We start from the raw sequence: 20,045 nt of genomic DNA on the forward strand, positions 1-20,045 counted from the left end.
AGATACAGCAGGAGCCCCGTCACCGTCCTCCATGCTGCTTGAACTGCAGCTACCAAAGACGGCGCCCCAGCCCGAGTGAAACCACGTTTCACAGGTGCGACGCCAAAGGGATGAAGTGATGTTTTACCGTGGTACGTGTGAATCATCGGCGTATTTCTGCTGTCAGGTATGAATTCTCATTTCTCCACAAGTGTGCCCAAAATGTGCTTGTTTTTTTTTCCTCTCTAGAAAATGAAGCACTTGTCCAGTCGTTCTGGTATCGCTGTGATTTATATTCATTTTTCCTCACTATTCAGCACAGTCGAAGTCGCTTCGCTGCTGTGTGTTTAACCTCCTCCTGGGTTTCACGGCAGAAACCAAACCTGGCAAGCGCATACCAGCCCGGTGAGCCCTCGGCGAGAGACTCCGGCTCAGCGTGTTTGTTGGGCTCACTGCAGGCGGCGCCTCGGCTGCATGTCACCGGTGATGGAACTCGCCCATTACGTTGAGGCTTTAAAACACTCAGACATAAATCACGCTGACTGTCATTTACAGGACTGGAGGACGAGAAATCCAGTGTAAATAAAGCAGAATCCGACATTACCCTGAGAAATGGCTTCATTTTCCTCTCCATCCCTCCATCTCTTCCTCTGCTACAGCCGAGAGCCTGATGGCTTCATCCCTCCATCCCATTCTCAGGGACGTCTTGAGGGGATTTCTTAACAATTTGCTTGCATGCGCCGGGTCTCCAGAATGAAATGGAAAGACCGAGGCGGTCTAAGGCCACGTCTCCTTGTTGGAACTTCTTTCCTTTTGGCACAAACGTCCACTCGGACGCACCGATGAAGTCAGCAAAAAGTCTCCGTCACCTCACGTCAGATATCTCAGGGAAAATAAAAGTTCATTCCATCTGCGTCCGCGACATCAAAGTGTTAATCACAGTGTCGATTAAAATACACAGCAGGTGAATTAATGAATTCATGGCCTCCTACTGGAAACAACACCTCTTTAGGTGAAACTGAACACATCATTTTTGGTGGATTTTGACACACACACACACACACACACACACACACACACACACACACACACACACACACACACATCAGGAAGCTTTCCATCCTTCTCATCTTCCTCTCGTCTTTCCTGAGTCCTACCTTGTCTTTGCTCCTCACGTTTCTACTTCTCGCCTCCATCCTTCCTTTCCTCCTCCTTCTTCTTTCTCCAGCTGTCTACCCTGTTTTTTTCCTCTCCTTCCTGAAAAACACTTTGTCCTCTCAGCAATGAAAGGGCTTCAGATACCCATCGGGCTCTAAACACTCGGCAGGCTCACGCTCGCCGTGTCTGTCTGCGTCCCGTGGATTGCATTCACATGTCCTGGAGAAAACAGAGCTGTTGTGCTTGCTGCTTTACTTGGCTGCGGTTCCCTGTCTGATGGATGACATTCAGCCTGTGAATGAATCAAGCGGCTGCTCGTCACGCTCGACGTCTCTCTACTTCCACAAGACAGACTGACTGATTGACTGCAGGTCTGCTACTTTTCACGACAGCAGACGGGACCTTTTATGTTCTTTATTTAATGTTGCGTCTTTAGTGCTGCAGCGCGCGCTGCATGGGCCAGACATGCAGACGGAGCCGTCGTCTCGTCACCTAAAGAGAATGCGGAAATGCCGTAATACTCTGTCTTATATGGGAGCTTCCAGATCTCAAGCTAGCTTGTCATCGGCGCGTCTTTACAGGGGTGCTACAGATCAAGGTCTTTGAAGGCATAAAAACTGCGTTACTGCATCTTTGACCTTTGCTTGCGGTGAGTTTGAGACATAAATGTGAATATTCAGGTAACCCCCCCCCCCCCCGCCATCTGTTAGCTGGTGGATTAACCCAAGTCCCTGATTTACCCAGGTTTTAATATTTTGTCGTTGACATAATTCGATTTAGGTCTGTCAGCATCTGAGTGTTTCATTTCAGTTCAACAAGATCAAAAGTTTGAGTGACTGGGAGGGAAATGAGTAATGACCACGATGACTCTAGCAAGGTTTTGGGGTCGTGTGTCTCTCCAAACTTCCTCTCGATGGAATCGAGCAAATATTCAGCAGCAGAAACGTCCCCTACCAAAACAGTTTACCTCCACCTGAGCTGCTAGAAACCACAACATCCAACATCTGTTTCAGGAAATTACCGCGGTTGCATTAACGGCCCCGTCCACCTTCAGGACCTAAAACGGATGGCTAACCAAACCACCCACCACATCAAAGCAACATCAAAGCAAATCATCAAAGCGGCCAGGAAAGACTGAACAGCGTGAAGCCAGCAGGCTAGACATGAAAGCTGAGCCAATATAGAATTGTGTATAATATATTCATATGTAATAATTCACATTCACGGGATTATGGTTACATTTTCTTTCTTTTTTTTTTTACCGTTGGCTGGGAAGAGTTGCATCGCCTGATACAACAAAGCTTTAGAGCCGAGGCTGCGGGCCGGACACATCACGCTCATGTTAACATCATCATTACAACAATAACATCCAGTTTCCACACGTGAAATGCAGAAAAACTAAGTAACTGTTAAAAAATGATCACTTCAGTGCAGATGGGATTAATAATTTTGTCTTTGATGTTTGTTCTTTGTTCTAGTCTGTAAAACGCCGGCCTCAATCACTTTATACGTCGATCCCGTCATTCTGATTTTCCCTGGTAATATTACTGACACAACGGGACTCTGTTTTCCAGTGAGACTTCCACCGGTACACGGCAACACACTCTTTAAGTCACTCATGATTGATGATGGAAAGGAAGACTTGGAGCTGCACTCTGAGTGTGAGGCGTCGACTTGAAGCGTCTCAAAGATTGCCTGGATTATTGCGATCGACAGCTTCCATTAAGCCGACTAACCACAGGTGTAGATCAGCTGGAGCTGGTTTCAGCTGAGGCGTCGTCAATATTTGCTTTTTCAATACAGTGCCAGGATCAGGTTGCATCCGGACTCTCCAGCTGTTTCACCACATTCACAGCTGTGCAAAGAAAGTCACCCGTAGGCCTCATCGCCATTGGTGGAGGAGAGCATCGATGCCACGATCACGCCACCACCTTCTTCAGTGGGGAACAAAAACCCGACCTTTCCACAGCAGCCAGTGATGACCCTGACGCCTGAAAGCTCTGAGGTCACCGGGGGTCAAACAGAGACTGGTCCCTTTAAAACGAGCCAACGACTTAAATGCTCTGGTCTTGTTTCTGAGAAAAAAGCAGCAGGGTGACTGTTCTTCAACAGCCATTATGTTTGTATGTGATGAGTGTGCCCTAGCTCTCTCTCTCTCTCTCTCTCTCTCTCTCTCTCTCTCTCTCTCTCTCTCTCTCACACACACACACACACACAGCTGCATCACGCCCTCGTGTGACCTGACCTTCGGAGAGAGAGCCCATACCTGTGTAAAAGTTTTTGACTTGTAGAAAGACGGATGGGGAGAAATTGCAGCTGTCACCTCTCCCAGATAATAACAGAGCACAGACAGCGCCTGAACTCACCACACTGTGTCACTCCGACACACATTAATCCCACCGCGGGTCTCACTCCTGAGCTCTTCCTGTGCTGCACCCATCACCGCTCAGCCTCAGCCGAGCTGACATACCCCTGGCATTTTAAAAGCCATTGCAAGAGCTGCTATTTTCCCATTATTGTTGAACCCCTCTGCTACCTCTGTGAGGCCGCATGGCTTTGCCATAATGGATCGTGGGGTCTGTGTTGTATAAATCTCTCCAGGGGCTTGCAGAGCTCCATGTTATGACTGAATCGGTATATGAAACTGCCCGCGAGCCCTCCTAACAGGTCCAGCTTAAGTTATTAGTCCTACTCTAAATCTACTCAAGAGATTTAGCGCTTCTTTAGCTCAGGTATCAAGCAGTCGGCCGCTCCCTGTCCTGCATGCCGGTCGGCCATCTTGGAGTCGGTGCCCATGATGTAAAAAACAAAAAAACACAAAAAGCAAACATTACGACCGTCAGCACGTTTGAGATGCAGACAGATTTGACCACGAGGCGCTTTTTACAACCAGCTGTCAGCACTTGCAAACGGCTAACCATTAGCTAGCTAGTAGCCAATGCCAGCTAATTAACGGCTAAACATTAGCCAGCGCCCACCTGTTCGGTATTATATTTACAGCTTCACCTATCAGGCTCCAAAGAAAAGAATTAACACTAAATGTGAATCAAATGTCTCCAATAAAAGGGAATTACTCTGCCATAAAAACAGATGAATACATTTGCAAAGAAAATGTTGAAGGTTATGAAGCTGGTTGCTTTCTCGGCGTGACCCGGGAAGGTAGCTTCAGTAGGATGGTAAACATTTGCTAAGTTATAAGGCACCAAACACTCTGACTTCAAGCAGCAGCAGAGGAAGAGAGGACGTAATTCAAGAATCCCAGAGAGGAAGCGGTCCGGTCCCTGGGGTCATTTCAACAGCCTGAATAGATTCATCAGAAGAGCAAAAGTCATTGATGCCGTTGATGAAGAAGGTTCCTGGCAAGGGCAAAGCTCTTCTTTTTTTTTTCTTGCATGAAAATCTAATGATTTTCCCTCATTCCTCTATCTATAACATGACAAAGCACTGACACTGACATTGACGAAGCGGTTAAGACTCATCTGATTCAAGGATCCTGCACAGACGGACGTCACAGGACGAAGTCGTAGTCCGGACGCGAGAGTAGAAAACCCGGGTGCGTTACTGGCCTCCCGCCGTCACTGTTGGCTGTTGCTTTTTATTAAAACACGAACTTGAGCCTTCCTGACAGAAAAAAAATGTGTTTTTCCTACAAATTTAATTTCATAGTTTTGACAGCCATTTTCTTCAGTTATCATAACATTTTATTCACCAGCTTGGAGGAGAAATAGAAGGAAACATTGAGGGGGTTTGCCAGCTGTCGTCCTGTACATCACGTAGATTTAGTAGCTGGTGTTTTTGGTTCCACTTTGGCCTACCACACAGATTTTTATGCAATTACAAGTTATATTTTCATTTATGGGTAAAAGATCTCTTACCCATAATAAGACATGTTGGCTAAGAGTCCAACTAAAACTATTAAAACACAGTCATTAAATCCCACTTTGTGCTGGCATGAGTCACTTGACCCTTTGGGCTGATCAAGGACATTTTGTAAGATATTCTATCTTGGACGTAAACATTCCACATAAATATAGAGTGCAGGCAAAGCTAATCTGACATGGAAGGTGTGTGACATGACAAGTGATGTCTGTGCAGAAACACCGCAGTTACAAACAGAGAGCAAAAAAAAAGACCCAAAAAATACAGCAAACTGACAGCTAATTACCAGGATCTGATTACCCCTTCCTGTTGCAACTGTCAAACTCCATCAACCTGACAGGAGGAAACGGTGCGAACTGATTTCAGTGCATTCAGAACAGCGAAGACAGGGCTTGCAGTCAAATTAATTTCCTGTTTTTAACAGCCCCTCAAACTAAACCGCTGACAGAAATCTCTCTTTAATGGCTCCGAGCATCTTTGTGAATCTTGTGTTGCAAAAGTCATTTCATGAACGCGTTTCTCTCTGGGTCTTTGTGGGTTTTAGAGGTGTCAAGCTTTGCACGTGCACACTCGCATCACGTAGGTAAACACGTAACTCAGAGTTGAACAAAATATTAGGAAAGCCTCCCGCTACAACCAGGCCAACGGACAGGGACGTCACAACATTAGTGACTCGAGTAACTCGATTACTTCGCCCTCTGAGTGATTAAAAAAAATTAAAAAATGACAAAACCTGAGTGTCCACACAGGTGAGGTCTCTGTGTGAAACCCTGCAGTGTGGAACATCCTGCTGTCCACAGACGCCTGCTGTCAGTCTGACAGAAAGACGGAGAGCGTGACTTTAAAGTTACTTTACTTCGTACTTCTACATTAGCATTTCGTACTTGTCCATTCATGTTATGGTCTCTTTTGTATCGTACCACCATTGCTCTTAAATAAAGCAAAAGTGACGTATTTGAAAAACTGCAGAATGTGCAATACTTCTTGTCTGATAACTCGATTAACCGCCAGAATAATCGATCGATTACTCGATCAATAAAAGAATTGATAGCTGCAGCTCTGCTCCAAAAGCAGAAATACTGCGCATTCCTTTTATTCTCAAACGTGCAGTACTTTGAGACTGTTGTGACAATGTTGCTGTTAAGACTGAAACCCACCAGGTCACAAAAAACAAAACAAAAACCATCTGATCTTGTCAGCAGAAGTTTGTTGCCAAAGTTCTGAGGTTTCCCTAGAAAAACCTGGTTCTGTTACCGGGACAACGCCATTCAATGACCCAACAACTCACCAAGAGCATCCATTTCTGTTGCTAGAGATACAGCAGAACCCCCCCCCAGCTGATGATGGCGTGGCTGTTTCACATATCGTATTTTGTAAGTGGGATTAGGAATCGTGAAAGAGGGTAGCCGGAGCCTCCACGATGTCCTTTAAAGTAAATCAATCTCTCTCTCTCAAAGAGCTTCAGCAGGAAGGGAAGATTACGACCGTCATTGAGGCGCCGCTTTATTGCAGGGTCGCTGGGTCAGAATAACTCGCTAAGCGCTTGTATTTGACGATGAGAGGGATGAACCCTGAACCGGCTCCTCTTGCTGCGTCTGTGTGTTGATGTGCAGCCGCGAGCGTGCCGCCTGGAGGACGACTGCGGTGATGCCAACTGCAGCCTGACGAGCCTCTCAGATGTCCAGTTCACGCCTCCCTCGGGTGACTAAAACTCACTAATGGATGTCTGCTTTCACACAGCTACAAACCCCGGAGCTCCAGAGGTGTCATTCCACCGCGGAGCTGCATGGAGTGCACAGGAGGAGGTCGAATGAGCAACTAGTGCTGCAAAATATCACCTCCTCTCTGCTACAGAAGACAAAAACGCCGTCAAAAAGAGTGAACAAAAGTAATATGAAATTTCCACAGGTGGAAATTACAAACTTCTCTTGACTTTTATGACGAGGGAGGTTGTTCTGACTTTTGTTTTAGAACGCGCGGCGCAGACTGAGAGCAGCCAGGAGGGGAAACGGCGTCTAACAGACCTCTGACCTGCGAGCCACTCCTGTTCGAGCTGAGCAGCGTGCCAGCATTTAAAAAAAAAGTAGGAAGAAGAAGAAGGAGCTCAAAGCCACATATCAACACGGAGAGAATACGGCTGACACCACATCCTCACTGACTCGAGTTCACCCTTTTGTTTATTTGAAGATACCACACCGCCAAAAATAGCAGCCAATAAAATAAGAAGATCTCGATTGAGAGACAGTTTGGAGGGTAGACGTGTTCGTCCTCCAGACATCTGGCTGTTGAGCTGCAATCTTAATTTCCAGCCCTGCCTGGAGACATCTTGTAGCTCAGACCCGAACTTTCTCAATCCTGTCCCGATAAAGAAAAAAAATCTCCCAAATTACCCTGATGCTGGCGGAGACGCGGGTGCCATTAATGGATGACACCGTTTAATCTGCGGTGGAATGAAGACGGAAGGGACCTGCTACTATCACACACCAGCCTCTCACTGCAGCAGGACTCCAGTTTGAATGAGCTTTAATTGTCATTTCATTTCAGTAGCACTCCCATCTGTGTAAAGCGAGCGCAGCAATGACCTCCATATGGGCCGACTCACATTAATAGCCTGCCTGCCATCCACAGCTACAACCCTCAGGAGGTGCTCCAGGAATGTCAGCGAGTGAATGAAAATGTCCACTTACTGTCAGCGGAATGGACAGTAAATGATGGCCATCTCTCTAAACACACTCACAGTGAACGCTCACTCACTGCTGCTGTAAACACGCCGCTCCTCCATTGTGTCAACACGGTTTCTCCACCTCGTATGTATATGTCCATAGGAAATGACCCCCGCTGAGGCGGCTGATGCTGATCACATGTCACCTGTGGTGGCTGCACTGCTCAGCAACATGTGGTTGTACAAGCACCACGGGAAGCCTTTATCTTTCAGGGAATCCGACCCTGTTGGGGGAAGTGGCGGGTGTTCTGCGCGTCTACGTTTCGAAGAGATACTGCTGTGTGCCGGCAGGAACACCGCCTTAATGCCCGCAGTTACTCCGAGCTGGTGTAGCCACGAGAAACGAACAAACCAAACAGGACCAAGCCATTGTGAGTTGGCGTGTGGAGTGTATGAGGGGTGAAAAGTGTCACGGAGCTCAACCTATCACTTTTCAGATAACAAGCGTTCACGCATTAGAAATGAGAAGCACGTGAGCCATCGCCTGCTGGGGCCGAAGGACGCGAATGTTCATGCGTTCGGGAGCTGAGACTCACAGACGTCAGCTGACCGCTAGCTAGCTTAGCACAATGAATGGTCGTGGATGGGCAGGCTAGCATAACTCAGTCAAAACTCATCAAGGATCTCGATCGTTTCGGGAAGTTTGATGGAGAGGAAACATTTGAAAAACTCAATTACTCTTAGATTCCAAACATTCCCGACATGGGAAAACTAAGGATCTCCCTCGTGCCTGCGGAGGGTGGAGGCAACTTCTTCTTCTTCTACTCTATATTGCGCAGCTTAGTTTATTCATTGATGGAAACAGCAATTAGAACAATGTTGCATACAGTTGGCTGTGGTCAGGGACAAAAAGCAAACACGTTGGCAGTTTCTTTTCTTTTCTACCATCGCCCTCAACAGCAGTGACACTGTGTGAATGCAGTTTGGTTTATCAGACCTGCTCATCAGGAACAAAGGTTCCAGGGAAAAACAACAGCACCCACTCTGCAAACTCGGCAGGCCCGTATCAAGAACTCCGCGTCGTAACGGCAACTTCTCATCACCGCGAAACGCATGCTGTGTTTAAAGTTTTAATAGGTCAGCAGGGTGATAAATCAAGACCCTGGAAGGAAAGCCGACGGGCTCAAAGGTTTGTTTACGGAGATAAAATAATCTCCAGCACGCCTGAGAAAAAGGCAGCTTTATCAGGGTGGGTTTGATGCGCCATTAGAAGCTCCGTCACGTTCGCTGTGAAAAGCCTGCAGGAGCGACTGCGCAGGGGAAGGTGATGGATGGAGACTTCCTCTGGTGTTATGCGGAACGACGAGGAGGCGGTTTTGAGAGAGCAGAAAAAACCAAACTAGGAAGTGCCTCTGCGGTTGCGGCCGCACCGCTCCTCCTTTGTTGTTGGCTGTGGTGAAGATCCCCTCGCGCTCCAAGTTACTCCGCTCTTTTGTTTTTTGTTTTTTCAGAAAAGAGAAGGTTGAGCTGTGAAGCCTCTGTCGCACGTTAAAAACTGGTTTGAAAACATGCGACATTATCAAAAAAAAAAAAAAAAGTACCAACTTCTTGTTTGAGCCGCGGGAGGCCCGTCCCTGGATTTGGTGAAGTCAACCTGTATTTTTGGCACAACATCATGAAAGATGACATACAAACGTACTGTTTTGAGAAAAATGCTGTCTGACAAAGCATCGTCTGCCGGAGCCTCTGGGGGAGGTCGCTTGAGACTCAACCGCACCGGCACTTTGATTCATTGACAACTAAAAGTTCCTTATGAAGGGCAGGAACAAGTCCTGCTCAGTAAACTCCTCCTAAAAAGAAAATACTTTCACTTAATTCTGAAAACAACTTCATCCCAGAAACTCCAGATCCTTCTACGCATGAGCGTCCCTAATTAGCTGCCATTTGAAGCTAATTACAGTGTCTGTCCAGTGATTGACGAGGCGACTCACGCTGAGTCACTCACACACACACACTCACTCACACACACACACACACACACACGCACGCACGCACACACACACACACACACGCAACACGAATACACATAATTCTCTCTTCATCAGCTCTGTCCATCTACGAACTCATTAAACAAACAAGGATAATGACAGTGGATCATGTAGACGTGGGATGTCAGTCACTTACTTGAGTACGTGTGTCGAGCCGTTGATCTGCGTGGCTGTGCAGGCGGCGCCGGAGCCCAGGATGGACGGCCGGCGGTACCTCTTCCTCCCGCAGCACAGGATGATGAGGAAGGCACGGCGGAAGGACTTGTTGAGGAAGGCGTAGAGGATGGGGTTGAGCATGGAGTTGATGTAGCCCAGCCACAGGCAGGCCGCCCACAGCTTGTCCGGCACTGTGTAGTCTATGAAGGGGTCCACCACATTGGTGACGAAGAATGGCGCCCAGCAGAGGCAGAAACAACCCATGATGATGCACAGCGTCTTGGCTGCCTTCGTTTCAGTTCGCATGCGGTGGTTTCGCTGATGATCGGCAGAGTCCGTACCCATGCCGGCACCGCCACCAGAGGTACCAGGCGTGCTGGTGCCGGCGCCTCCGGCCCGCTGCAGCATGCTGATCTGCAGGGCGTGCGCTCGGGCCGTGACGTAGATCCTCTGGTAGGCCAGGACCATGAGGACCAGAGGGATGTAGAAGGCCACCACAGAGCAGGTAAGGGCGTATGGCTTGTTGACCATGAAGACACAGGACGTGGAGTTGCTGCCTTCGGAGTAGCGTCGCTGCTCGATCTGGAAACACGGATCAGAAGCAGATTAGTTCCATCCTGCCTCTCCATCCACCCACGAAACTTGATCCCACAGGAAGCAGGTCCAGTGGCCTCTCAACCTCTGGATCAACACCAAGTCATGAGTTAAGATTATGAGGCGATGCCAGGGGGGGCGAGGACAACATGAATTCACTTTTACCATTAACATCACCATTGTAATCAATCTCAGGTGCAAGGATATACTGCAGTACATACAAACTACTCTGTCTGGTCGATGGAACAAATACTATGGCACCAGTCGTCGTAGTAATATACGGTTTGGAGGGTAAATCCCACGTGTTCACTTTCCTGCCAAGAGTGAGATTATATCACTCTCATGTTTGTACACTAAACACAAAGTTAGCGCCAGCAGGCAAACTGTTTAGTTCAGGACGGACTGGGAGCAGATGGGAACAGCTCGTCTCTCTCCATCCAAACTTAAAAATATTTGTCTGCAGGCTCTTGTGAATTTGACTCATTATCACGTTCTCACTAATTTGTTTAATCCGAACCTAAATATGTCATGTTGGGCTTTTACGGGAAGTTTCATTGGGTCATCTGTTTATTGGCTGAGTCAGGAAATTCCTCGCGGTGATGAAGACGCTCCCTCGCAGGAAATGTGTCTCCCGACATCAAGTTTTGTTGTCGTTTTATTTTGTCGCACAAGATGTGAATCAAGCTAACAGTTGGAGACGTACAAACCAAGTGAGGTGACATCACACAGGGGTGTGTGTGTGTGTGTGTGTGTGTGTGAGAGACGTGTGTTTTCTTCAGCTGCGGCGTGTTGAGCCACCAATTGTGGCTGCTAACGTGTTTTTTATTAATTATACGTGTGTGAAATGTGACATAAGTTCAGACGAGGGTAACATCAGGGGTTGCATGGTGGTCAAGTATGTATCCAGGTAACCAGCGCTAACCCCGCCTCCAGGCGTCCAGTGATCATCAAATCCAGTCACTATGCACTGGGGGGAGCAGGCTTGACTTATGGCTCTTGTGTGAGGGGCTATCAGCCTGCAGGCTCACAGGAGGCTGTCCTGGGTGGGGGACCTGAGGATGAGGAGCTCTGCCACCTCCACGGGGGCCTTCAGACACACCAGACAGGGATAAACTACCGACTGATGCAACTGTGCCTCTGACCAAAGAACCAAAACACGCTCGACTGATCCCACGATGTGCAAGTGATAATTCAGATAGAAACTAAAGGCTGCTAACTGGCCAGTCAGAGCCACAAAGAATACTGGGAACCAGTAGGCTCAGCACCTGCTGCCAGCGAGTTTTGGTTATTTTCTTTTTTTAAGTTTGGCTCACTGTTGCGGTTTGTGCCAGAGCTGACGAGCTGCTCAGAATATTCAACAGTTCTAATTAGACCCACAGAGAGAGGCTGCCACCGCGGCACCACTGCTGTGTGTGTGTGTGTGTGTGTGTGTGTGTGTGTGTGTGTGTGTGTTACAGAGTAGGGAAGGTAAAGGTATGTGCATGTGAGATTAATGCGCTGCCAACATGAGCCAGTCGGTCCTGATGTTGACAGGCAGCTTGGAACATCCTTAGTTGGCATTCAGAGAAAGGCAGATGGGGGCGAGCGAGGTTAACGTGGCTGGGGATTCTCTCTCTCTCTCTCTCTCTTTGCTTCTCCTCCTCTTTATGTTGCTTTTCCTTGTTTGCTGTGATTTTCTTCAATAAATTATTTTTTTAATATAATTTTCATTCACATCAACGCAAATTTTTATGGCATATTTTGATGTTTTTCATTCAATATGAACCTCGTAGATTCACATTAAAAGTGGTCAGCACTGTGGCCCCACCCAGCAAGAAGGTTGCAGGTTCTGCATGTTCTCCCTGTTCCTGCGTGGGTTCTCTCTGGTACTCCAGCTTCCTCCACAGTCCAAAGACATCAAGAGGGGACCAGGTTAATCCAGACTCTAAATTGACCGTAGGCGTGGCTGGGAGAGCCAATGGTCGTCTGTCATTTGTCCCACCAACAAAGACACCGCGGGGGACAAAATTGTTTGATTTTGAAATCCGTGCTTTTATTTTCAAGGCAGCAGACGTCACAGCTCGCCCCTCCCTCCCTGGTCCCGAGGGTGTTCGGTAGGCGGGAGACGGCGGCGGCAGGTTTCGTCTATGTTCGAGAGACGGTCCGGTAACAGGAACTGTTTTGAATTAAAGTAAAACGGTCGCCATGGCTATGTCTTGTTTATAACGTTTTATTGTTAGTTTACATTCTTATTTAAAAACCTTATCTTTAGAGTTGAGTCGTCTTTATCCTGGGATGTCGACTCGTCCATTATTTAGCTGCTAACTTTGTCAGCGTTCCCAAAGAATGGGGCACCCCTGAGGGGGGAATGGCCACAACGATACCATTTAATGTCTTCATTTTTGCCTCGTCTGTGGGCCCATGTGCTTGTGGGTCGTTTCCAGGAAATTTTTGTGTTTATTTTATTCAAAAGAGAAAAAAAAAATTTAGTTATGAGGAAGCAGTGCGGCGGAACGTTGGTGTTCGCTTCAAGGGGGTGGGGGGGAGCGGTAAAGAGACGCACCCTCCGCCGATGGCGCGAAACCCTAGCGCTGCGTGTCTTCACTTCTCCGTTCTTCGCCTACTGTCAGGAGTACCACTGTTGTTACCACGGCCCCCAGCGACGGGACATGTCAGTAACATGAACACCGGCCAAATGGTGTTGTTATGTTACTGTAGCACAAAGATTTGACTGAACAAGAGTAGGACTCTGTTCGGTGACACAGCAAGTTGAACACCTGATCATACTTGAAGTCTATCAACATGTATGACGTTCAGATACTAATGTCTTATCAGGAGAATGGTAACACACACAGTAGTGAAGCAGTTGTGATGACCCGTCCAGGTGAACCCCACCTCTCGCCTGAAGGCTGCTGGGATAGGCTCCACCCCCCACCACCCTTAACAGGATAAGAGGTAGAAAATGGATGAATTTTTTTTGTAATTTGTTGACCTGATAAACAGATCAGTCTCTCGAGTCATGGCAAAGACAGCAAATGGACAGCTAACAGACACAAGTGAGTCAACATACCACACATTCGACTTTGCCGTCTGTTACACCGCCCCCGATGATGACCACTAGAGGGCACCAGAGCGCCCCCTGCTGCTGTGAATCCTTCACTGTGAGTGCAATGTTCCAGAATTTGCACGTGATGTGTCCCCTCATCCACCTCGATTCACTCGTGCTGGTACGCTAACACGGTTAGCATGATGGCTAACTTGAGTACAAGACAACAGGACACCAACACACACGAGGGACAAACTTCCTCATTACGCACTAAAATTATGTCTGAGGGCCAAAATGATTGAGAGCGTGATATCCCAATCAAATGTCCAGAGATTAAAGAGGGATTGATGAAAAGAACCTTATTCTGTTTCTGATTTTCTGTGTAATCCTTTAATCTCGTGAAATGATTGGTGGAATTAGCAGCAGCTCTTTTTTTTTTTAACACCTATTTGGCCTGTGACCTTTGGAGCTGATCAATATTTCTCCACAAGTTCTGCCTTCGAGATCGTGACCAGAGGAACCTGCAGGTTGATTTCATACGCAGGAACTTTTGGAATTTGAGGGGGAAGGTCTTCAGTGCTCACATGACATCAACTGAACATTTAAGAGGCCTGAAAACAAACCTCATTGAACAGATTGCAACACTTCCTGTTCTCAGCTCACTTCCTGATGTTCTTATTTGTATTTCAGCCTCATGTCACAGCGCCAGACACCCCTCCGTTGTGCTGGAGACGCTATTGAGGTCCACAGCTCCAACGGCGGAACTCCTCAACCTCCCTGACGCTGTTGTGTTTAGGCGTCACGTCTCGGAGCGTCGAGTGCTCTACAAGCTCGCGCGCTGGGTGGGATCAGTTGGACGACATTAGAGAAACAACTGGACTCCATGTCCCCCGGCCTCTTGGTCTGACATGTTGATGAGGTTTCCATGGCAGCACATGCTGTACGTCCTCTGTCTGTAAACACTGCTCTCCAAAATTCTCATGTGGTTCTCGGGGCACGTCGGACATGTTTCCGCCTCACATTTGTTCCACTTGGGCTGTTTCCTGCAGGCCACCCCAGCTCCCACTAGCAGCTCCATCTACAGGTAAAACCTTGCCACACACCTGCCACAGGACTCACCACGTGGTCAATGCCGATGCTGTTCCAGCCCTGCATGATGGGCAGGAAAGAGATGAAGGTTGGAATGACCCAGCAGCCGCCGATCATCAGAGCCACTCGCATGGGCGTCATTTTGTTACGGTAGACCAGCGGCTGGCAGCAGATGGCGTAGTACCTGCAGACAGGATGAGCGTTAGTCACATGGCATGTGATGGCGTGAACGAGTCTTTTGTAAAGGGTTAATGAATCATCCACTGTGCTGCAAATTTCATTCTCTTCTCTACAAACGTGAACCTCATTCCCACAACTCAGCTGCAAGCAGCCAACAACAAGATCCAAAAGCATGTTGAAATCACAATGCACCGCTGCTAAAAGCCTTTCCCATTTCAAATGAGCTCCTTTGGCAGACCAAGAGGGTGTTTGATGCCAGTGCGTTCCGCTGGATATGCTAATCACCAATAATTACGCACTAGACATTTTCAGAAATTAAATGTCTCTGTCGCTTTCATCACATGGCTCTTTCAGTTCTGTCAAGGTCGCCCTGCTGATGGTTTTGGATTTTTCAGGTTCTTTTGTGCTTTCTAGTCGCCGTCGCCGCTCTCTCTCAATGATCTTGATTCCACTTTTGTCTCCCCCTACCTTTCTTCTCTGTGCTTCAACCACTCCCCACTACTCCTGCGATCACCTGTTGTCTCACTGAAAGTCCTTCCTTCTCTCTCACTTCCACCTCTAACAGACTGAAACAGCGCCGGAAGGGTCTGAAATCATCCGGAGCGTTTCATCTCATTTCCTCTCAGTATGAGTAAGTGTTTGTTCTCTAGCGCCACCCAGTGGATGCAGCAAGTGATATTAGCACCACAGTGTAGCGTTTGTCTGCTTCAGCTTCGATTCAGATATCTGGTTTCACCTCCCTCTCACTCTACGCAACACACACACACCTCAGTGTGTGTTTTAATTAGGGCAGAAGTGTCTGTCAGGGGCTGATGATCTGCCGTGCGCCACGTTCGAGGTCGCTGGGTTCTTCCAGTGTATATTCAGATGTAAAACTGGGCCTTTAGGTGGAAACTTTAAAGAAAACTCAAAAGTCCATAATCAGATTTCATGTTTACTCTTTTTTTACACGTTCCCAACCTGCTTTATTTCCTCTACTGATACAGGAAGGTGCAGATTTACTGAAATGATCTTGAAGAAGTAGAAACGGTTCAGTTTGCGTCGTTGTCTCTGCCAGGCGCTCCTCTCTGGAGCTGCTGTGTGAGGATGGGGGGGGGGGGGGGGGGGGTGCTGCTGCCGGAGCTCGCAGCCAGACAGCTGACAGGTACTGATATCACTAAGATGCTCAGCTACATGAATGGAGGCGCATGAGAGATGGAGAAATGCTGCGAGAGGTTGAGGGAGGAGGATTGAGAGAGGAAGCATGGAGGAAAGAAAAATAAAGAGCGAGTCTCAAAGACAGGTGGAAGAACTCAAATAACTCTGTGTTGCAAGTCTCCTGTCTACAAGTTTACCTGGCCTCCATGACGGCACTGACCAGAGCTCTGACCATTTCCAGTGTGATGGGAAACAGATGAAGTCAGCCGCGCCACTCAGACCTCCATTACCCTCTGACGCACTGTAACTTCTCGTGTGTGCGAGTTTATATTGAGTGTGAATGTGAGTTTGTGCGCTGAGCAGCATGAAGGCTGTCCTTGTGTCCACGTCAGAGCTCAGACTGTCTCCTACCACCTTGACGAGTACTTGAATGCATCGTAGTTGACCACCACCACACTGTAGCAAGTGAACCTGTGTTTCAGGTGTAAAAGGACCAAAGCTACTTACTCACATCATATTTGCTTTATTATTTCTGTCTTTCACAGGTGTTTTCATGCTAATTATGGATTTGGGTGGAATAAACTTGACATTTCAAAGCAGGAAAGGCTCGGTTGGAGTCGCGGTCGTCGACCTCATGTTCCATCAATGGTGTTATGACCGGACACTTCGGAGTCGGCTCCTTCCTTCCTGTCCAAACGTTGCTGATTTGAAACACTGCTGTGTTGGTTTGCTAACCAGACGCTGCTAAACCCGCGTCGCGTCAGAGGCTCGGAACGAACGTCCTCCAGTGTCCTCGCTGGCTCTGAGGTGATTCTGAATTGGCTCTCATCCTCTTTGGGTGGCTGTGTTTTGTTATCCAAATACGTGATCGGTATTTCATAAAATAATCAAAAGTATTGTGTGCCCTTTATTCAAAAGTGTAACTTTAAAGCTCATCTCCTCCTCAGTGGCTGGATTCATCCTCCCAAGGTTGAGGGAACGCTGCTCCGCTGCAGCAGCATTAGCGATAATCCCGCTGATCCAGTCGTCGTCGCTGTGGATGCTGTGATCGTATCTCATTACCCAGTCACAGGGCCTGGCATTTCGCTGCCATCGGTGATTTGGAGTGGCTGTGTTTGTGGTCACCGTGTACTGTGGCATTCAGAAAGGTCAAGAGACCCTTCTTTTGTTTAATTTGAAATCCAAAAATGGTTGCCTTGCTGACTGACTCTTAACAGGTGGATGTGGAGGTCTGACAGGCACGACCCTCGTGGGCCCACACCAGGATGAAAGAGCGCACGCTGCAAACACACGCATGTGCATGTCCACCGGCTACATTTATCCACATCACCCTTCCCCGCTGAGGTTCCAGAGGAAAAGGTATCACACAACTTATCTTCATGAGAAAGAGTTGATTATTCCTGCGTAACGCTACAAATGTCCAGGCACACACGTGATCGGTGTGCAACAGTAACCCCACCCTACTGTACAGAGGGAACCTCACTCCACATGCTAGCATAGCTAGCATGTCCTAGCCTGGTGGTACCCCCCCAGCTCAACACAAAGCAACACCCGGAAGCTTTCCAATTTGGACCCACGACAGGAAAGTAATCAACCAATCAGAACAGCATTCTAACTGCTCCTCTGCCCCCAGCCTGACGGTGACGTAGCTCCTGACTCATTCTTATCATCCACGACTTCACTGGCATTTCTAGGCAGAAAAGATATTTTCACTGTTCTCCTGATGCGTTGAAGTGCCACAATTTGCTGATTGGCTGAAGGAGACTGTCTGTCAAGGCAACAGCTCCACCTCTCGTGGTTCTAGAGAGAGCTGATCCAGATGTCGCTGCGAAGCTCAAGTTGTGGTCTTGCCAGGCTGACCCGTGGCTACGATCGCTTCACCGGGGTGAGGGGGCTCACCTGATCAAGGTTAAAACAAAAAACCCAAGAGCTGCTGAAAAACGTCCCAACTTGTCCCGCCTCAGCATAACGAGGGTTTTTGTCATCTGTTGATTCTTGTTATTTCTTCTGTCAGAAAACAAACAAACCAAAACTGGTTGCACACCAGAAATTGTGTGAAAATGGATCTTGTTTCTCAAGCATTGAACCCCTCAGCTCCCTCCACATCTGTCTTTGTCTACCTTTTCTCGCGGCTCCTATTGTCCCATTATCTCTCGCTCTGCGTCTTCTTGGGTCTCGGAGTCGAGGAGACAATCTATGCGAGCCTCTTCACTGAATACCTTTTGTGCTGGAGCATCCTCCTCGTGACAGTTCTGGTATTTTTAGCCTTGATTCATTTCCTCGCGGTTCTCTTCAGCGTCGTTAGCTGAAGACAAAAAAATGAATGCGCAGCTCTATCCTGCAGCTGTTCCCCCATTTTCTGTTCTTTTTCTCCTCCCTGTCTTCCCGGCGTCCTTCTTTCCTTCACTCTCTCCGTCACGCACACACAGGCTGGTGCTGTGTGTCGGCCAAGTTCTTACAGCGGAAATGAACTGCAGGCAACAGATGTTTCTTTTCTGTCGTGATACTTTTTTTGTGTGTGTGTGTGTGACAGCAACAATGACCTTGGAATTTCTGCAAGCTAAAACGACGAGGTCTGTAGCCGGCTTGACATTGATGAGGAGAAAGCTGTTTTCCAAAGGGGGGGGAAGACATTTTGGCATGCCTGAAAAGGAAAAGGGCAGGTAGGACTACAACCGCTCCCTAAAATACCAGCACACTCGGCAGCAGAAAGATCAGGGCGCACGTATAGAGCAAAGCCACTGGAGATCATATTAATAGTTAAATATTCCCCGAGCAGAGGGTCGTGGGCAGGAATGCATCACAACAGCAAAGCGGAGAGACTAAAGGTCACTGGAGGCAGAGGCCTGGTTTTACTGGGTCCAGTCGCAGTTTTTATAACCCTTCCAATCATGGAGAGTTTGGAAAAAAAGTTAAAAATCATTTAAATAGGCTCGTTTTCTGCTCTTAAACAGTGACACGGACACCCCCCCCCCCTCGTCGACAGCTCACGCGTCTCCACTGAGGAACCTGTCAGAGGTGGTCAGCAGTAGAACTTCCTCTGCCCTGAAATCCAGCGCTGGAACCCTCTTCAGTTAAACGCAAGTAAATCAGACGTGACTGCGTTTGATGCTCCAAAGTTCACCCGGCAGCTACAAACCCGTTTGTGGTCTTTCACGGCGACCTTCAGCCAGACAAACGGGCCCTCCTCCGGCTGACGAGCATCCGAACGGATCCTCTGTTCCACGCGGAAGGTCACGCTTGCCTCGACTATTCTGATCTCCCGTGTTCAGGCCCAAGCTGAAAATAGATCGCTTCACCATTCGTCTCCTTTCACTGGTGACCCGCGAGTTTCAGGCCAATTCTCACATTTAGAGGCTGAATTTAAAGCTGGCTGTTGGTTTGCTGCCATCACATCAAGGCTAGGCTGTTTGAGGCCTGGGTCCTCCCCTCAGGGGTCCTCCCCTCAGGGGTCCTCCCCTCAGGGGTCCTCCCCTAATTATCTGAGGGAGAAGAACTGATGACACCTTTTAAAATGGCTTCTTAAACCTACCTTTGATTAAAAACCATTCATTCCTGTTGAGCTCGCAGCCCAAAGCCTCTCACAAAACGTTGGACGATTCCTTGGCCGTGATCATGTGATCGGCCAAAATCCACTGACCACAATCTCTTCATGTTAGAGGAGCTTTTTAATCGTCTCAGTTAGAAGCCGGTGGATTCTGACATGAATGTCTTTGTTATGTTTCAGACAGTGAACGGACGTGAAGGTTTTCCTCCCATGGTGGAGTCGCGCCCGCGCGTCCTCACGCTGCCTCCAGTTTTATCGTTGGTGATTTATTAACTATTTGTGTCCTTTTATTCATTATAATTATTCTCTGCTGCTCCGTTACTTTCAGAATATTTTATTTAACTGGGGAGCTGCGCAGTAAATTCCGTCTTGTGTACTTCTGCTGTTAATTTTCGTTCTCCGGTTGCTTGTGCTTCCTGAATTCTGGATTCCCTCCTAAGTCCTACGTGGGAGAACCTGCAGGTCTTCACGCCGAGACTCGACGATACACAGACGACGATTCTGGGGTGTCACTTTAAGTGCGGAGCCATGCTGAAGGCTCGCATCGTAAATGTAAACCTGGACTCTGCAGGCGAGTTAAATACTGTCGGA

At 48.0% G+C, this 20,045-nt stretch overlaps 1 protein-coding gene and 1 long non-coding RNA gene across 4 annotated transcripts in view; one reads left to right on the forward strand and one right to left on the reverse strand.

The window, feature by feature from the left end:
- The window catches only part of htr4 (5-hydroxytryptamine receptor 4), a 112,305-nt gene that overhangs the window by 23,592 nt on the left and 68,668 nt on the right, over positions 1 to 20,045 (reverse strand). For 2 of the 3 annotated variants that reach the window (XM_086222327.1, XM_086222328.1), the window contains exons 5-6: positions 14,621 to 14,774; positions 9,863 to 10,464 (exon numbers count right to left, since the gene is read on the reverse strand). In XM_086222327.1, the coding sequence (XP_086078453.1) occupies positions 9,863 to 10,464; positions 14,621 to 14,774 (756 nt within the window). Of the gene's footprint in view, positions 1 to 9,858; positions 10,465 to 14,620; positions 14,775 to 20,045 lie in introns of those variants that run through there. The other variant, XM_086222329.1, reaches the window with a different exon arrangement.
- Positions 12,585 to 15,788, forward strand: LOC147251544 (uncharacterized). Its single transcript, XR_015118970.1, has 3 exons — positions 12,585 to 13,616; positions 14,192 to 14,441; positions 14,551 to 15,788. It is a non-coding gene; the product is annotated as an uncharacterized LOC147251544 (long non-coding RNA).

This window comes from Aulostomus chinensis, chromosome 13, assembly GCF_037954235.1.
Source record: "Aulostomus chinensis isolate RoL2024-O1b breed Wild chromosome 13, RoL_Achi_v1.0, whole genome shotgun sequence".
NCBI classification, from domain to species: domain Eukaryota; kingdom Metazoa; phylum Chordata; class Actinopteri; order Syngnathiformes; family Aulostomidae; genus Aulostomus; species Aulostomus chinensis.